The sequence below is a fragment of the Molossus molossus genome, unplaced genomic scaffold, assembly GCF_014108415.1.
Source record: "Molossus molossus isolate mMolMol1 unplaced genomic scaffold, mMolMol1.p scaffold_m16_p_9, whole genome shotgun sequence".
Classification (NCBI taxonomy): Eukaryota; Metazoa; Chordata; class Mammalia; order Chiroptera; family Molossidae; genus Molossus; species Molossus molossus.
Genome location: NW_023425403.1, coordinates 50,359,131 through 50,378,337, shown reverse-complemented (window position 1 = coordinate 50,378,337; position 19,207 = coordinate 50,359,131). Strand labels below are relative to the sequence as shown.

Sequence of the window (19,207 nt, the reverse complement as noted above, 5' to 3'; positions counted from 1 at the left end):
ATATCCAACTTCAAAAGTTGCATGAATTAAATAAAATCATATATGTCAAAGTATTTATAGCCTACCGTATCATGCATATGTATATAGCACTATAATTATATCAAATTATTAATTTCCTTAACAGGAAAAAAATCTAAGCCACCAAAATTTACATGAAAACTATCAGATCAATTTCACCAAAACACTAATTTTAACTCTCTCATTCTCCTAAAAACTCTTCAATAGCTCTTGTCATGCACTAAAGTAATAAATTACTAATGCCACCCTGGCTGGTTTTGCTCAGCGGTTAGAGCGTCAGCCTACAGTACAGAGAGACCCGGGTTCAGTTCTGCTAAGGGTGCATACCTCGGTTGTAGTTTGTCCCCGGACCTGGTTGGTCATGCGGGTGGCAGCCACTCGATGTGTCCCTTTTATGTCAATGTTTCTCTCTCTCTTCCTCCCACTCTATCTGAACAAAAAATGGAAAAATGTCCTCGGGTGAGGAATAAATAAAAAGTTACATCTAATGATTGTCACCGTAGTTATATTTCTTATCTTGCTAATAAATATCCATTGAAAGAAGATAAAAGAATACATTCATGAGGACTTCCGGTCAAGATGGCGGCGTAGATAAACGCGGTATCACGTCCTCCCACAATCACATCAAAGTTACAACTAAACTACAGAACAACCATCATTCAAAAGCACCTAAAATCAAGCTGGATGGAAGTCCTACAACTACGGAATTAAAGCAGCAGCCATATCCAGACTGGTAGGAGGGGTGGAGGCTGACGGGCTGGTCCCACACTCACGTGGAGTAGATAAAAATCAGGAGGATACCTCAGCTCCGAAGGTCCTCCCTGGGACTGAGGTGTCCCCGTCCCACACCAGACGCCCTGCTCAGGGTTCCAGTGCCAGGAAGAGAAGTCCCAATAACTTCAAGCTGGAAAAACCAGCGGGAACTGAGGCTCAGGGAGGCTGAAGCTGCTGGAGCCCCAGGCAGCTCCATAAAGGGCCCACGCATGAACTTATCAGACTCACTCCCTCTAAGCTTAGAGGGGAGGCAGTTCAAGGGGCACCAGAGACATACAGGGAAGAACTGAGCTGTTTGGCACTGGAGCGAGGGCTGGAGAGGGGGCTTTCTCCCGGACAAACGTGCTGTCAGAGGCCTTTGTTCCTTTGGTGAGTCCTTCCCTGGGGCAGCAGACAGCTGCCATATCTGGAACTCCAGCAACCTGGCTCACACTGGTTGCCCCGCCCTGGTGATTCCCTGAGGCCCCGCCCCACCCAAATTTCAGGCCCACCCAAGCTGTTGCCACTTGCTTAACCATAGGATTGGCCTGTCTTGGATCCTGCTTCAGATTTTCCTAAATTCTTCCAAACAAGCAGCATCTGGTCTCAGATAGCACCATACCTCATGTTAAGTAATACACAGAAACAAACACAGGGAGGCAGCCAAAATGAGGAGACAAAGAAACAGGTCCCAAATGAAAGAACAGAACAAAACCCCAAGAAAAGAACTAAGTGAAATGGAGATAAGCAACATAACAGATGCTGAGTTCAAAATACTGTTTATAAGGATGCTCAATGAACTTAGTGAGAACCTCAGTGAACTTAGTGAGGGCCTCAAGAGCATAAAAAAGGACCAGTCAGAAATGATGGATGCACAGTTCGAAATGAAGGAGGCATTAACTGAAATAAAGAATAATTTACACAGATTCAATAGTAGAGTAGGTAAAGCCAAAAAGCAAACCATCGATTTGAAATATAAGGAAGCAAAAAATGCCCAATCAGAACAGCAAAAAGAAAAAAGAATCCAAAGAAAGGAGGATAGTGTAAGGAGCCTCTGGGACAACTTCAAGTGTGGCAACATTCACATCTTGGGGGTGCCGGAAGGAGAAGAGTGAGAACAAGAAATTGAAAATCTGTTTGAAACAATAATGGCAGAAAACTTTCCTAACTTGGTGAAGGAAAGAGACATACAAGTCCAGGAAGCACAGAGAGTCCCAAACAAGATGAAACCCAAGAGGCCCACACCAAGACACATCATCATCAAAATGCAAAAGGTTCAAGACAAAGAGAAAATCTTAAAAGCAGCTAGAGAAAAGCAGTTAGTTACCTACAAGAAAGTTCCCATAAGACTGTCACCTGATTTCTCAAAAGAAACTATGCAGGCCAGAAGGGCGTGGCAAGAAATATGCAGTGATGAAAAGCAAGAACCTACAACCAAGATTACTCTATCCCGCAAAGCTGTCATTTAGAATCGATGGCCATATAAAGAGTTTCCCAGACAAGAAAAAGTTAAAGGAGTTCATCACCACCAAACCATTATTATAAGAAATGTTGAAGGGTCTTTTTGAAGAAAAAGATAAAATACATGAACAAACAAAATGGCAATGAATACATACCTATCAACAATGGAATCTACAAACAAAATGTACAGGCAGAACAGAAACATTCTCATAGATACAGAGAACATTTTGTTGGTTGCCAGATGGGAGGGGGTTTGGGGGGAATGGGTGAAAAAGGTGAAGGGATTAAGAAGTACAAATTCATTGCTAGACTGACAAACCTCAAAGGGAAAGGGGTTGCAGGGTGGGAAGAAATAAACCAAAGAACTTATATGCATAACCAATGGACACAGACAATAGTGTGGGAAAAGGCGGGAGGGGGACGGGAGTGGGGAGAGGGGAGGAGGGGATCAATGGGGGGAAAATGAGGAACATCTGTAATACATTCAACAATAAAGATTATTAAAAAAAAAAAAAAAAAAGAATACACTCATCAAACCTCAAATGTTTGCCACAGTTCCCTTCTATGCCCTCAATGCTGAGCATTCTGGATAGAACTCACTATATATATGCCCATCTTCTAAATACATGGATAAGCCTGGCTGGTGTGGCTCAGTGGATTGAGCATCATTCCAGGAACTGAAAGGTCCTAGTTCAATTCCCTGTCAGGGTACATGCAAGGGTTGTGGGCTCAATCCCTATTAGGGGGCATGTAGGAAGCAGCAGATAGATGTTTGTCTCTCACATTGATGTTTCTATCTCTCTCTCCCTTCCTTCTCTCTAAAAAAAAAAAAAAAAAATCAATAAAAACATATTTTATGTTTTTATTATCCTCACCTGAGGACATTTTTGCACTTATCCTCAGAGTGGGAAGGAGAGTAGAAGGAAGAGAGAGAGAAACATTGATATGAGAGAGACACATCGAGTGGCTGCCACCCACAAAACCTCAACATGGGTTGGGGTCAAACTACAACCGAGCAACTGTTAGTGGGAACTGAACCCGGGCTTCTCTGGTCCTTGGGCCTACACTCTAACCGCTGAGCCAAATCGCCCAGGGCAATAAAAACTATTTTAAAAATAAATACATGGATAAGACCCAAACTCGAAACACAAATTATTAAATATAACATAAATTTTTTATAAAGCTAATTACTATAAATTATAACACTGTACTGCAAAAAAATTATATGATAATATGGGAATATATATAGTTATGTAACTTTAATTTTCAAAGCTATCTCATAAACTCTAAGAATTTCTTTTCTTAATCCTAACAGTCCTCACAGCCTCTCATCACTGTTCCTTTATAGCTCAGAATACAAGGAGCCCAGAGGGATAATACAAAATGAAAAAGTTTAAAAATAAAATCTGCTTGCTCAGCACATTTAAAATTACTAAAAATTGCTATTTATGAGGGTTAATTGTAGTTTTGTTTTTTCCATAAATTATTTAGGCAAAACAAATAAGACTTGGTTTTGCTTAAATCCTGTATAGTAGGGATTGTAATGTAATCTGTTCCCACTTTGTGCAAATTAAGCCTAAGTAATGATGTCCTATAAAGGAAATTTATAAAATGTAGTATGTTTTTATATTTGGATTACTGTACACTTTCTATAGCAAATATGTAGCATAAATTCAGGGGGGAAAAAATCAATAATTTTTATTCATTGCTATTAACTAAAAACAACATTATACCAGATAAAGTACATATAGATTTTTTAATAAAAAAAATTAACATTACACTGGTGTTTGAACAGCAATAAAAACAACAGAACCAGATATTAATGGAGACCAAACCTACATGGTTGATTAAATTTAATGCACAAGATAAGTATAATACAGAGAATTCCATTAATATAAAACAAAAAATTTTTTCTGCCCTGGCTGGGTAACTCGGTTGCAGCAGCAGCCCGTATACCAAATGGTTAGGGGTTCAATTCCTGGTCAGGGCACATACTTAGGTTACGAGTTCGATTCCCAGTTGGGGCACATACAGGAGGCAACCGACTGATGTTTCTCTCTCTCAAATCAATAAACATATCCTCGGGTGAGAGAAAAAAAATTTCCATCTTCTTCCAATCTTTCTACCCAAGTTTCCACTAACATGGTAATCTAGCACCACTATGTTACAAATCAGATTTCTAAGAATATACCCAGTTTAGAATAATAACGATCAAAGTTCAATGATTGGTCACCAATCAAAAAAAACAATATTTATATGGCATAACAAAATCTGTAAGCAATTTCATGTCACTGCCTTATTTTTATGGCATTTGCCAAATATAGCCAGATATTCCAAAAAGAGCATCTTAAATTGTATACTCCAATGGGAACAGATTTTAATGGTAGAAAAATTATATCCCAAATAAGAATCCTGTCATGATGCATACAAAAAAGAAGGTTAGTTATCATTAGCTGCCTAGTTTCATAGTGAACAGAAACATACAATAATACTTCCTTCTAGTTGCAAAACAGTCCTTTTCATGATAGGAGGAAAGTTTTCTTGCAGGTTATTGTTTTATAATTCTTAATGTAATAATGTTTATTTAATCCTTCCAAAACATTCACTGAATTTATTATGTAGAAATCATTAGAAAAGATAACAAAAGGAAAACAAGAATGATGAGATCAAGTCTCTTGTCTCAAGAGGACACTAAAATTAAAAAAAAAAAGATTGGCTTGGCTGAGGCATAGCACTGATAAAGGAAAGTGAAGGAGGTAAGATTAGAAAGAAAATTAGTGAGAAAGGAAGGTAGTCATAAATTCTACACTATTTCCTCTAACATGAAACCCCTGATGGAAATAATCTTTTTTGTCTTTATTTATGGAGAATTTGAACTCCGTCATAACATTTTCTTCCCTGAATTGAAGTCATTTGAGTACTTGCCTTATTTTCCATAAGATGACTATGAGCTCCTCATGGGCAGGACCAATAACTAATTCATTTGTATATCTTTCTCAAATGCCTTGACTATAGATACCAAATAGGCATTTTTTATACAATTAGATAAATGCATGAATGAATATATTAGTCACGTCATTTAACTTCTGTGGGACTCAGATATTCCTTTTTACCAGGAGTTTGCAAACTTTTTCTATAAAGGGCCATACAATAAACATTTTAGGCTTTACAGGCTATTCGATCTGTTATAGCTATGCAACTCTGCTGCTGTAGAGCAAAAGCAGCCCCAGACCACACATAAATGAACGAGCATGGCTGTGTGCCAATAAAACTTAATTTACAAACACAGGCAGCAGGCCCCATTTGGCCCATGAACCATAGTTTAGAGACACCTCATCTATACAAACTTAAATTTAATGCATTATATTGTACAAATACATTTAAAGGTAAGTATTATATAGAAATCATTTTCTTACATAAATGACAGAACCTCAGTCAAAATCTTTTTTTTTTTTTTTTTTTTTATAATAACCTGAGGACATTTTTCCATTTTTTTGTTGAGATAGAGTGGGAGGGAGGGAGAGAAACATCGATGTGAAAGGGACACATCAAGTGGCTGCCACTCGCACAACCAACCAGGGCCGGGGACAAACTGCAATCGAGGTACGTGCCCTTAGCAGAAACCAAACCCGGGTCTCTCTGGACCACAGGCCAACGCTCTAACCGCTGAGCCAAACTGGCCAGGGCAAAATCTCAAACATAGAGATAAAAAAATTAAAGGGTGGCATAAATAGGAAAATGTGAATATACTGCATAAAACCTGGTAAATCTGGACCTTTGGTTAGTTTTACCAAATTTGTCCTCTCCAGACACTTGTTACCATTACCATCCATGTGACCTTAAATCACAATCTCCTTAGGTCTTAAATTGTGTTTCGTTTTGTTTTGTTTTTCCTATCTTATTTTATTTTTAAATTATAGTCTACATTCAATATTATTTTGTATTAGTTTCAGGTGTACACTATAGTGGTTAGATAATCATATACTTTACAAAGTGTTCTCCCAATATTTCCAGGACTACACATCATTATTACAATATTACTGACTATATTCTTCAGGCCTTAATTTTTAATCAATAGAGTAAGTTGGCTAAAATAGATCATTCTAAGACAAAACTCTATGATCTTAAGAATTGCTTCAAATTAAATTTACACATTTTAAGTTAAAATTTTATCTAGAAAATTATTACATTCATAATCATTTGAATCCATGGCAGAACAAAATAGAAGTATACCACAAAAACAAAGTATAACATATTAGAATAATAAATTAAGATAATTTAATACGTAGAATAAATTGATCTAATGAGCTTTTAGAAACATTCATAATCATATCTTAGTATCTGAAACTAAGGTTTCAGTACCATCTTGAATGTAGTTATAAATATACTTGGAAAATCAATATAATAGCAAATATAGTTTTTTTTTAATCCTCACCCGAGGACATTTTTGCACTTATCCTCAGATAGAGTGGGAGGAAGAAAGAGAGAAACATCAATGTGAGAGAGACATATCGAGTGACTGCTTTCTGCATGACCCCAACCGGGGCCGGGGACAAATTGCAACCAAGGTATGTGCCCTTAGTGGGGACCAAACCCAGGACTCTCTGGTCCATGGGCCGATGCTCTAACCACTGAGCAAGTTCGGCCAGGGCAGCGAATATAGGTTAATTCACCTAACCAGGATGGCGATAACAGGAGGATACTCAGATCAGAATAAAACTTTTCCCAAAATAGAGAAGGTAGTAAGATATGATCTTAAATGCCACAATATGCAATAAAATGGAAAAATTGAATCTTATTCTGGCTTCACATTCCAATCTCATGGTATAATAATTAATAAATCACCGGACTCTCTAACATGTTTAGTTAAAACTCTGAAGTTTTTAAATTTAAAAGTCAAAGTCCATGCAATATATAATAAATTAAGTATCATTCATTAGGTATAATGGTGATTTTATAACTTTTCCATTTTTAATCTTTAAATCAAGACAGGTTACAAAATAAAAACTCTTTACTTTTCACAAACTATTATCAAAAAATTGCTGGGTCAGCAACAACTCTCTTATTCACCACTACCCATATTTACAAAAGCAATACCATTACACTGCTTTCTGAAATGTAAATTAACAGCTTCTGGCTCATTACAAACTTACCAAACATTTGGCAAATTCTTTGTTTTCCGAAAGGAATCCATAACCTGGATGTACCTTAGAAATAAAAACAAAGACAATTTTATCATATTGCAAAACCTTGGTAAGCAAAATATAGAGTACGGCTATGGATTTACTGTTCAAGGGCCCTTGAGTAAGATTACCCACATCCCTGAGTACACACTCAAATTCCAAGATACTGCCTGTCTTACAGTCACTTCTGGCACGCAGCCTTTGCCCTAACCACAGCCAGGGCCATCTGCTTATGTGGCTTCCTGTCCACCTGCGTTTGACTACCTATTCAACACAACTCACACTCTCCCTATTTTTTTATTTATTTATTTATTTATTTATTTATTTATTTATTTATTTATTTATTTATTTATTTATTTTTATCCTCACCCGAGGATATTTCTCCATTTTTTGTACAGATAGAGTGGGAGGGAGAGAGAGGAAGGGAGAGAGAGAGAGAGAAACATCGACGTGAAGGAACACATCGAGTGGCTGCCACCCGCACGACCAACCAGGGCCGGGGACAAACTGCAACCGAATTACGTGCCCTTAGCGGGAACCGAACCCGGGTCTCTCCGGACCGCAGGCCGACGCTCTAACCACTGAGCCAAACTGGCCAGGGCACACTCTCCCTATTTTTTTAAGGCTAACCTTGGCCATAAGTCTGAAGAATTTTCTAATAGTTGATGAATCAAATAATTATGTTAAAGAAAATATTTTGCAAGATAGATTTTCAAAACTTTTAATTCCTTTTCTTTACAGAAACTGCTACTTTCCAAAACCATGGTTACAAGCCAACTAACATTTTATTTCTGACGGTATTAATGTACTCAGCCACTACCCAATGAGTAGTTTCTGTCAAATCTAACTAAAATGGAAGTTTGGTTATACTATTTCTTTGTACTCTGAATGTTTTTTCCTTCTAACATCTATTCTTCTTTCCCTCCTCACGCCACTTAGCCATTCACAACCTCTCTATGCTATGTTATGCAAGGCATATTGCTACAATCTAAATTCTACCATCCTGTTCCAAGCAAGTGATTTTTGCCTCTACCACACTGGCCAAACAAATTTAGCCACTCTGTTATCAGTTAGTTTTGAATATGTTTCCAGTAAAACAATTCTATAAGGAAAGTAAAATTTCTGAAGAGGTTAGTATCATAATCTAGAAGTAGCTACACATCCAAGATTTTAAAATTCTGAACCAAGCTTTATAAACATGGAACAGAATAATTTAAATTACCAATGCACAGGATAAGAGTTTCACACCACCAATCTCATTTTATATAAACATTCAACTAAACATTGCATTCTGATAAGCTACAGTTAAAAAAGTTTTACCTTCATTAACTCTGCTAATAAACTGTAAAAATCCATAATATGGGTTCATGAATTCAGCTTCTTATTTAAACATTCACTTCTTTCAAAAGAAATGTGAACACTAATTAAAGCACTCCAGGTTAATTGCTGGTATTGGCTGCTTCCATTAAATTTTGGAGATAACTCTGCATAGTTTTAACATTATATGCAATTAGTTCTGTTATAAAAACACACACGCAACAACAAAGCACTATTTCTGGTGTTAGAAATCAGTCGTTCCTTGGATTCCACTTCATTCAAACAGAATTGCCAGTGGGGAGAATTACTGATTTCTCCATTAAGTTATATGTATCCAATTGATATGATCAAACTAAAATAATTACCAATTACATTGTTTATATTTCTGGAAGTATAACTAGGTGTACATAATTTTTAAGGGATTAGAATAGAGTTTACACTGGGGTCTTTTGGATCCTGTTTATAATATAGAATTTTTTTTAATGCTCTTATTACACAGAAAGGGTTAATACTCAAAACTAATTGGAATTTCTTTTTTTTTTTTTCCTAACAAATTTGGAAATGAACTGAAACTGCTCCCTGGTGTGAAAGCTGAATCCAGCAGCCACCTGCAGGATCGGCGACCAACACTGCCAGATGCCACAAAGCCTTTGATTTCCAGTAGCCAATTCGGCCACATTTAACTCATGTGACATGAACTAACTGCAACAGCATTTTCAATCATCCTTTCTTATTTTCTTTTTAAGATACAAACTCCAGCTTTCTGCTCACTACATATGAAACAGCTGCAGGAGAGAGATTCGTTCAGACTCACAGCTTGGGCCCTGGTTTTCCTAATGGCTTCCAGGATGGCCTCCATGTTGAGGTAGCTTTTACTGGTGGGAGCTGGGCCAACACAGACAGCCTCGTCCGCCATCTTCACGTGAACCTGGAGAGACAAATCTCCATGTTAACAGATGCTCCCAGCAAAAAGAACTGCACGCATCTGCCAATATACACAACATTGTGATGACTGTTTCACGTATCATTCATATAGTCAGATCTCTTTTTGAATATTAATAACAATGGAACAAATAATCTCAGGAACTATATTAACCATGATTTCATTTATTACAAACCTGATCTAATGTGTAACCAAATAATGTCCTTAATATTCCCTACCAATTTGATTAAGTAAAATCACAGCAAAAAAACTATGGCCTCTGATTTGGTTCAGCTGAATATAAATATGATATCAAAACTACCCTGTTACATGTAGCCAGGGTAGCCCAGTATTTTAATAACAAGCACTCATGCCCAGTTCTAAGCAACTCCCCAGGAAGTGGGGATAATTAGAGGGACTGAATGAAGGGATGCAGTGACTGTCCCTGCACAGCATCAGGTCAGCACCAGGCACAAATTAAAGCCCAGGACCAAAGAGCTCAATATCACCACACACAAACCAAAAAATCTTGAGAATCATTTAAATACTCTCACAATTAGCCCTTGTCCATTTCACCTTTATTCCTGAAAGAACTGATATGTGTATTAAGTCCTAAATCTTCTAAAAACTTAGGACTATATGCCCCATTTTGAATACTACTCATTCTACAATGTTTTAAATCTATTTTTGCTTAATACAGACAGGCATTCAATACAAAAAAGAAAAAGCTGTTTACTTCTAAAAGAAATCTACTCTTAAAATAATAAAGCCATTCATATTTTTGAAATGGCTTTTCCAAACAGTTTTCCAGTTTAAGGAACTTCCAGTCTCAATTTATTTTACAAGACAGACATAAAACTGGAGTACATACATATACTTAGACAACTGTGATCCACCCTGCTACCACACCAAAAAGTCTAAGGGGGGAAATACTTTTGCTAATTGCTTCAGCTGTGAAATAATTTTTAAAGTAGCACTTTGTTTTAAATGAGATCTACAAAAAAGTAAACCAAGAAAATCATCTCTTAGAAAGTTCATATTTTTGTTTATCAATTCAACAAATATTTTCCAATTAAGTAAAAAATTATATTATGTATCAAGTGGTAAAAGATACCTGTCTGAAGGATTTACAGATCAATATCTTTATATAAAATACTCAAATACACACACACACACACACACACACACACTCTGCAATTTCTTAAAAAACATCCACTTCAAGGAAAGGCAGCCATGCTCACAAAGGTATCCTCAATATTTCCATGTTCAAAGCAAGGCCCTGCTTGTGGTTCTCTTTTCCTTGTTTATTCCCAAACTCAGCTTGCTCCTCTTCCCTCAGACCAGAAAGCCCCCTCCTCAATTATCCTGTGCCCAGTTCGGATCCTATTAGTAGCAATTTTGTTGCTATAACTGTGGCTGTGCTTTTTTTCTGTAAGAAAGAAATTGAATAGTAAATAATCCTTTTTAAAAAGAACACATGATACTATATACATAAAGAACCCTAAAGATTCAACCAAAACACTACTAGAACTGATAAATAAATTCAGTAAAGTAGCAGGATGCAAAATAAATATCCAGAAGTCAGTTGCATTTTATACACCAATAATAAACTATCAGAAAGGGAAACTAAGAAAACAATCCTATTTGCAATTTCATCAAAAAAATAAAATACCTTAGAATAAATTTAACCAAGGATGTATTAAAGAAGATACAAATAAGTAGAAGCATATAACATTTTCATAGACAGGAAGAATTAACATCATTAGAATGTCCATACTATCCAAAGCAATCTATAGATTCAGTGCAATTCCTATCAAGATACCAATTGTGTATTTCACAGAACTAGAACAAATACTCCAAAAATGTATATGGAGCTACAAAAGACCTCAAATAGCCACAGCAATCTTGAGAAAGAACAACAAAGTTGGACGAATCACACTACGTGATGTCAAACTGCACTACAAGGCCATAGTAATCAAAACAGCACAGTACTGGCATAAAAACAGACATGTACAACATTGGAAGAGAACAGAAAGACTAGAAATAAACCGATGACTTTATGGTCAATTACTATTCTAATATTCAACAATGGAGGTAAGACTATACAGTGGAATCAGATAGTACACTCAATAAATGGTGTTGAGAAAATTGGACAGATACGTGCAAAAAAATGAAACTAGACCCCCTTCTTACACCATACACAAGAATAAACTCAAAATGGATTAAAGGCAACTATAAGACTTGAAACCACAAAAATCCTAGAAGAAAACATAGGCAGTAAAATCTCAGACATTTCTCATAGCAATATTTTTTTCTAATATGTCTCCTTGGGCAAGTGGGAGAAAATAAGAAACAAACAAATGGGACTTACATCAAACTAAAACGTTTTTGCACAGCAAAGGAAACCATCAACAAAATGAAAAGACAACCACTGAATGGGAGAACATATTTGTCAATCATACATCTGATAAGGGGTTAATATCCAAAATGTATAAACAACTTATAAAACTCAACACCAAAAAACCAAACAATCTAATTAAAAACTGGGCAAAGGATCTGAATAGACACTTCTCCAATAAGGACATACAGATGACCAGAGGACATATGAAAAGATGCTCAAGGTAATTAATCATAAGAGAAATGCAGCTTAAAACCACAATGAGATATCAACTCACACCTTTCAGAACGGCTATCATTCTAACTGCTTATGAACTTTACAAAGAAAGGCAAAACACATGCTATTTCTAAAGAACTGGTTGGTTTCCTTTCTTTTATTTCTCAGAAACAAACCTTATTTTAGGGTAGAAAAGTATATTAGTAGCTGAACAATCCCACTGTCTATTCCAGGGTCAGTACTAGCAAAAATTGCTGGGCAAAGCCATTTTAAAGAGAAAAAAACTAGAATCCGCTGTTGCCTTAGTACTCAAGGAGATATGAATGAGTCTATTATGAAAGAATAGTTTAGCCCTGGCCAGTTTGGCTCAGCACTTAGTGTCGGCCTGCGGTCCAGAGAGACCCGGGTTTCGTTCCCGCTAAGGGCATGTACCTCAGTTGCAGTTTGTCCCCGGCCCTGGTTGGGGTCATGTGGGTGGCAACCACTAGATGTTTCTCTCTCTCTTCAATGTTTCTCTCTCTCTCTTCCTCCCTCTCTCCTTTCTGCTGAAAAAAAAAAAGTTTAAACTAAGGTAAACTAATGAATTAACTGGCTACAGTTTCAAAAAGAAAAAAAAAATTTTAATACTAATTTTTGAGGTAAAGCAGGCACTCTTCATAAACTTTTCCAGTAGGAAACTTTACAAAAGAGGTTTTAAAAAATTATTAATTTCTTCCTCAAGCATTTAATTTTATATTTTGAACATTTTTATTCTTTAAAGAGAAAAATATTACTTGTATTGAGGTATGTTTGACAATTTACAGGACCCCACCCCACCCCAAATTATCCTTATTGACATTTTAAAAATGAATTTAGACTTCTGGTCAAGATGGCGGCATAGATAAACAAGGTATCGCCTCTTCCCACAAGCACATCAAAATTACAACTAAACTACAACACAACCATCATTCACAACCACCTGAAATCGAGCTAAATGTAAGTCCTACAACTACAAAATTAAAGAAGCCACATGGAGACTGGTAGGAGGAACGGAGGCATGTGGTGGATAAAAATCAAGAGGATACTTCAGCTGAGAAGGTCTCCCCTGAGGAGTGAGGGTTGCCCTCCCACACCAGATGCCCTGCTCAGGGTTACAGTGCCAGGAAGAAAAGTCCCCATAACTTCTGGTTGGAAATACCAGCGGGAACTGAGTCTGAGGGAGGCTGCAGCTACGGGAGCCCTGGGAAGATCCTCTTAAAGAGCTGGTGCACAGACTTACTCATACTTGCTGCCTCTGAGCTCGGAGAGGAGGCAGTTGAGGGGTGCCAGAAACATACAGGGAAGAACTGAGCTGTTTGGCCTCTGGATGAGGGCGGGAGAGGCTGATGTTCCTTTGGTGAGCCCTACCCGGGGGCAACAGAGGGCCTGCCTGCATATCTGGGACTCCAGGAACCTGACTCACACTATTTGCCCTGCCCAGGTGATTCCCTAAGGCCCCGCCGCACCCAACTTTAGGGCCCACCCAAGCTCTCTCCAAAGACTTTACCATAGGATTGGCCTGTCTTGGATCCTGCTTCAGAGTTTCCTAAAATTTCTCAACCAAACAGCATCTGGTCTCAGTGAGCCCCATACCTCTTGTTAAGTGGCCTCAGGCCTGGCACTAGAAGCAACCAGCCTTGGTTCACCACTTGGCTCTTCCTGGACACCTCCAAGCCCAGCAAAAGCAGCAGCCATCTGCAGATCACTGTAGCTTATGCCAAGTGGCCCTGGATAGAACACAAGCAGTGGCTGACCTTGCCCCAGAGCCAACATACCCAGTGGACAGCTTCAGACCACATCGAAGCACCATCACCCAACCACCTCCACAAGTGACACACTCAATGAGCAAACTCAGTGGATACCAGAGCCCTGATGAAGTAAGTCTTCCTCTGTGTGGTGAGTTCCTACACAGCTGATGCTCCATGGCAGTCAGAGGTCAGTGGCTAGTGGGCTCAGCCAGTCCTTGCAGCTGATCAGCCTGAGAAAATTCCTCCCACTGACCTGCCAACAGCCATCAAGACTCAATTACAACAGAAAGGTGTACAGTCCACACTAACACTGCACCTCGAGCCCTGGCCAGTTTGGCTCAGCGGTTAGAGTGTCGGCCTGCAGTCCGGAGAGACCCGGGTTCGGTTCCCGCTGAGGGCGCATACCTCAGTTGCAGTTTTTCCACAGCCCTGGTTGGTCGTGCGGGTGGCGGCCACTTGATGTGTCTCTTTCACGTCGATGTTTCTCTCTCTCTCTCTCTCTCTCTCTCTCTCTCTCTCTCTCTCTCTTCTGCTCTCTCCCTCCCACTCTATCTGAACAAAAAATGGAAAAAAAATGTCCTCGGGTGAGGATTAAAAAAAAGTAACAACAACAACAACAAAAAAAACACAATACACCTTAAGGACCCAGCTGGGGTGATCAGGGAGGCCATGCCACTGGATCCTACAGGACACCTACAACAATAGACCACCCTACAAAACATAGGAGACATAGCAACTCTACCTAATACATAGAAACAGTCACAGGGAAGCAACCAAAATGAAGAGACAAAGAAAAATGTCCCAAATGAAAGAAAAGAACAAAACTCCAGGAAAAGAACAAAATGGAAATAAGCAATCAATCAAATGCAGAGTTCAAAACACAGGTTATAAGGTTGCTCAAGGAACTTGGTGAGACACTCAAAGAACCTAGTGAGATCTTCAAGAAACTTAAGGAGACCTAAAGGAGCTAAAGGAGACCTCCATGGAACTTAGTGAAAACATCAACAACATCAAAAAGGACCATTAAGAAATGAAGGATACACTAATTGAAATAAAGAATAATTTACAGGGAATCAATAATAGAGTAGGTATAGCAAAGAAGCAAACCATCGATTTGGAATATAAGGAAGCAAAAAACACCCAATCAGAACAGCAAAAAGAAAAAAGAATCCACAAAAATGAGGATAGTGTAAGGAGCCTCTGGGACAACTTCAATCATGCCAACATTCGCATCATAGGGGTGCCAGAAGGAGAAGAGAGAGCACAAAACATTGAAAACCTATTTGAAACAATAATGACAGAAAACTTTCCTAGCTTTAAGAAAACAGACATACAATCCCAGGAAGCACAGAGTCCCAAACAAGTTGAACCCAAAGAGGTCCACACCAAGACACATCATCATCAAAATGCCAAAGGTTAAATACAAAGAAAGAATCTTCTTTTTTTTTTATCCTAAACTGAGGACATTTTTCCATTTTTGGTTCAAATAGAATGGAAAGGAGAGAGAGGAAGAGAGAGAGAGAGAAAAATCGACGTGAAAGGGACACATCAAGTGACTGCCACCCACACGACCCAACCAGGGCCGGGAACAAACTGCAACCGAGGTAAATGCACTTAGCGGGAACCAAACCCAGGTCTCTATGGACTGCAGGTCGACACTCTGAGCACTGAGCCAAACGAGCCAGGGCATTTTTAAAGTTGTTGTTTTTTTTTAATACTTACCCGAGGACATTTTTCCATTTTTTGTTCAGATAGAGTGGGAAGGAGAGAGAGAGAAACATCAACGTGAAAGGGACACATCGAGTGGCTGCCTCCCGCACGACCTAAACAGGGCCAGGGACAAACTGCAACCGAGGTATATACCCTTAGCAGGAACCAAACCTGGGTCTCTCTGGACCACAGGCCAATGCTGTAACTGCTGAGCCAAACCGGCCAGGGCACAAAGAGAGAATCTTAAAAGCAACAAGAGAAAAGTAGTCTATTACCTAAAATGGAGCTCCCATAAGACTGTCAGATGATTTCTCCAGAGAAACTTTGCAGGCCAGCAAGGAGTGGCAAGAGATATTCAAGGTAATAAAAAGCAATGATCTACAACCAAGATTACTCTATCCTGAAAAGCTATAATTTAGAATCAATGGACATATCAAGAGTTTCCCATAAAAGAAAAAGCTAAAGGAGTTCATCACCACCAAAACAGTATTATATGAAATGTTCAAGGATTTTCTTGAAAAAGAAGAACAAAAATATGAACAATAAAATTACAATATATATCTATCAACAATTGAATATACAAACAAAATGAGCAAGCAGAACAGAAACAGAATCATAGAACAGAGATCTTTTTGTTGCTTGCCAGATGGGGGGGGGGGGGATGGGAAGATAAGTGGAAAAAATGAAGGAATTAAGAAGAACAAATTGGTTGTTAGACTGATGAACCTCAAAGGGAAGGGAGAAGGGAGGGCAGGATGAGATAAAACAAAGAACTATGCATATATGCATAACCAATGGACACTGACAATAGTGTGGGGAAAGCAGGAGGGGACAGGATAGGGGAGGAGGGGGGGTCAATGGGGGAATAAAAGGGGGGGACACCTGTAATACATTCAACAATAAAAATGAGTTTAAAATAAATAAATAAATAAATTTAAATGCTTGGGTATGAATAGATTAAAAATTATGCCAAAATTTTAAACCTTTGAATTTGTGAAAAAGTTCCTATTAGTCCATTAGATTCTGAAGATATGCTGAAAAGATACTGTGGTTGGTCTCTATCCTTATCAGACAGATTGGATCCTAGGGTTAAAAAGAAGATTATCCCTGGCCAGTTTTGCTCAGTGGTTAGAGCGTCACCCCAGAAACAAAGAATCACAGTTTCAATTCCAGTCAAGGCTATGAACCTCGGTTGTGTTTAGGTCACAAGTCATGGTGGGGGAGGCAAGCAATTGATGTGTCTCTCTCACACTGATGTTTCTCTCTCCCTCACTCACTCCCTCACTCTCTGAAGATAAATAGAAAAATATCCTCAGGTGAGAATTAAAAAAAAAAAAAAGTAGATTAGACCAGATCTTGGTCAAAGGTTTTTTTTTATCCTTACTTAAGGACATTTTTTCATTTTTTTGTTCAGATAGAGTGGAAGGGAGAGAGAGGAAGAGAGAGAGAGAGAGAGAGAGAGACATCGATGTGAAAGGGACACATCAAGTGGCTGCCACCCACACGACCCAACCAGGGCCAGGGTCAAACTGCAACCGAGGTGCGTGCCCTTAGCGGGAACCGAACCCAGGTCTCTCAGGACCGCAGGCCAACACTCTAACCGCTGAGGCAAACCAGCCAGGGCTTGGTCAAAGTTTTTAAATATCTTCTAAACTAGAACAGACTGAGAAAGATAGGGAAGGGAAGCAACTTTGAAGGTGTTTTGATGCTGGGAGAATTTTTGAAATCTATCACTTCGGCAATATCTGAAATCATGTGGGGATTATTTAACATGACCATGAATATTTGAGTTTTCCTTGTAATATTCTTCAATACAATACTGGATAGAACACTGGAAGAATAACAAAATAAGGATTAAATGTGCAGCTCGGCCTGCATGGCTCAGTGGATTGAGCGTAGTCCCATGAACTGAGAGGTCCCAGTTCAAATCCTGATCAAGGAAAATGCTCGAGTAGGAGGCTCGATCCCCAGGAGGGGGCGTGCAGGAGGCGGCCAATCAATGCATCGCTCTCACATCGATGTTTCTATCTCTCCCTTCCTCTCTCTCTAAATAATCAATGAAAACATATTTTTAAAAAATTAAATGTGTGATTCCAAAATGGCGGTGGAGTGAATGGAAGCTACACAGACCGTCTCCCAGGACTGAACTGGAATTACAACTAAAACAGACAAATCAATGGGGAAAAGCAACAGAAAAGCAGCTTGCAAGGACCATATAACCAGAGACACTGACTCGATCCTGGTAGGCTTTTGAAGGCATGAGACAGAGGCTGGAGCCCACGGTTGGCAGCTCCGCAGAGGCCATAGCTGTGAGCAGCGCCCTCAGGTTACACTCCCAAGTGGCTCCACAGTGCAGAGCCGGGACAGAAGCTAAAACAGCCACAGCCACTCACCTTGGGCTCCGGCAGAGGGAGGGCAGTCTGGACTGGAACTGTGTGGGGACACTCAGGATTTGGAGGGCACTCGGAGCTTTTGCTAAGTTGCAGCCACGCAGGACAGTGGCTATATTGCTCCTTCCCAGGGCTCTGGGGAGAGGCAGCAGCCACTCCCTCAGAGATTCAAACCCATGCTGTGGGCCATTGAAATGCAAATTGAGGCTCATTAACAACCAGCATCTGCCCCACCCTTGGGAAATCCCCTTATGCTGAGCACCTGAGAGAGTTTTTCAATCAATAGACAACCTAAAACTCTTCAAGTAACCTGGACTGCTAGCCTCCAGGGAAAAAGCTAGAGGATAACAGTATCATTCCTGGGCAAGCAACTCTAACCAGAAACATAAGACTTGACAGCTGTGTTTAACATGGGTCCTCCCTCGCTCATCCAAACCCAGGAGAGGGAGCCCAAAACAGCAGAACACCAAAACCCACAGGGAAAACTTGGCAGGCTCCAAAGCCCACTGTGATAGCCAAAATGGTGAAACACAGAAACAAAAGCCAAATGAAAGAACAAGAGACCTCCACCGAAAATGAGATCAATGTGGAGCACTTAGGCAAGTTAACAGAGCTAGAATTCAGAGACATGACCTGAGGAACCTCAACAGCATGAGTAAGGACATAGAGATGCTGAAAATAAGCCAATTGGAAATTAAAAACCACCAAGAAAAAATCAACAATGACATATCAGAAATAAAGAACACATTGGAAGGACTAAAGAGCAGAGTAGAGAAAGCTGAGGACCGAATCAGTGAATTAGAAGACAGGGTACAAAAAAAATCAACCAATCAGAAAACCAAAAGGAAAAAACGATTAAAAAGCAGGAAGACAGTTTAAGAGAACTGTGGGACAAGTGGAAACATAATAATATTCGCATCACAGGAGTCCCAGAAGAAGAAGAAAATGAGCAACGGTTAGAGAATATATTCGAAGCAATAGTGACAGAAAAGTTCCCTAATTTGGTGAAGCAAGAAAGCATTCAAGTTCAAGAAGCACAGAATGCCCCAAGTAAGAAGAACCCAAACAGGCCC

The 19,207-nt window shown here is 39.1% G+C and overlaps 1 protein-coding gene across 6 annotated transcripts in view; it reads right to left on the bottom strand.

Annotated features, from left to right (window-relative positions):
* The window catches only part of PCCA (propionyl-CoA carboxylase subunit alpha), a 429,374-nt gene that overhangs the window by 342,652 nt on the left and 67,515 nt on the right, over nt 1–19,207 (bottom strand). For all 6 annotated transcript variants that reach the window (XM_036250623.1, XM_036250627.1, XM_036250628.1 and 3 more), the window contains 2 exons: nt 9,547–9,660; nt 7,386–7,439 (listed from right to left, as the gene is read on the bottom strand). In XM_036250623.1, coding sequence (XP_036106516.1) covers nt 7,386–7,439; nt 9,547–9,660 — 168 coding nt within the window. The remainder of the gene's footprint in view (nt 1–7,385; nt 7,440–9,546; nt 9,661–19,207) is intronic.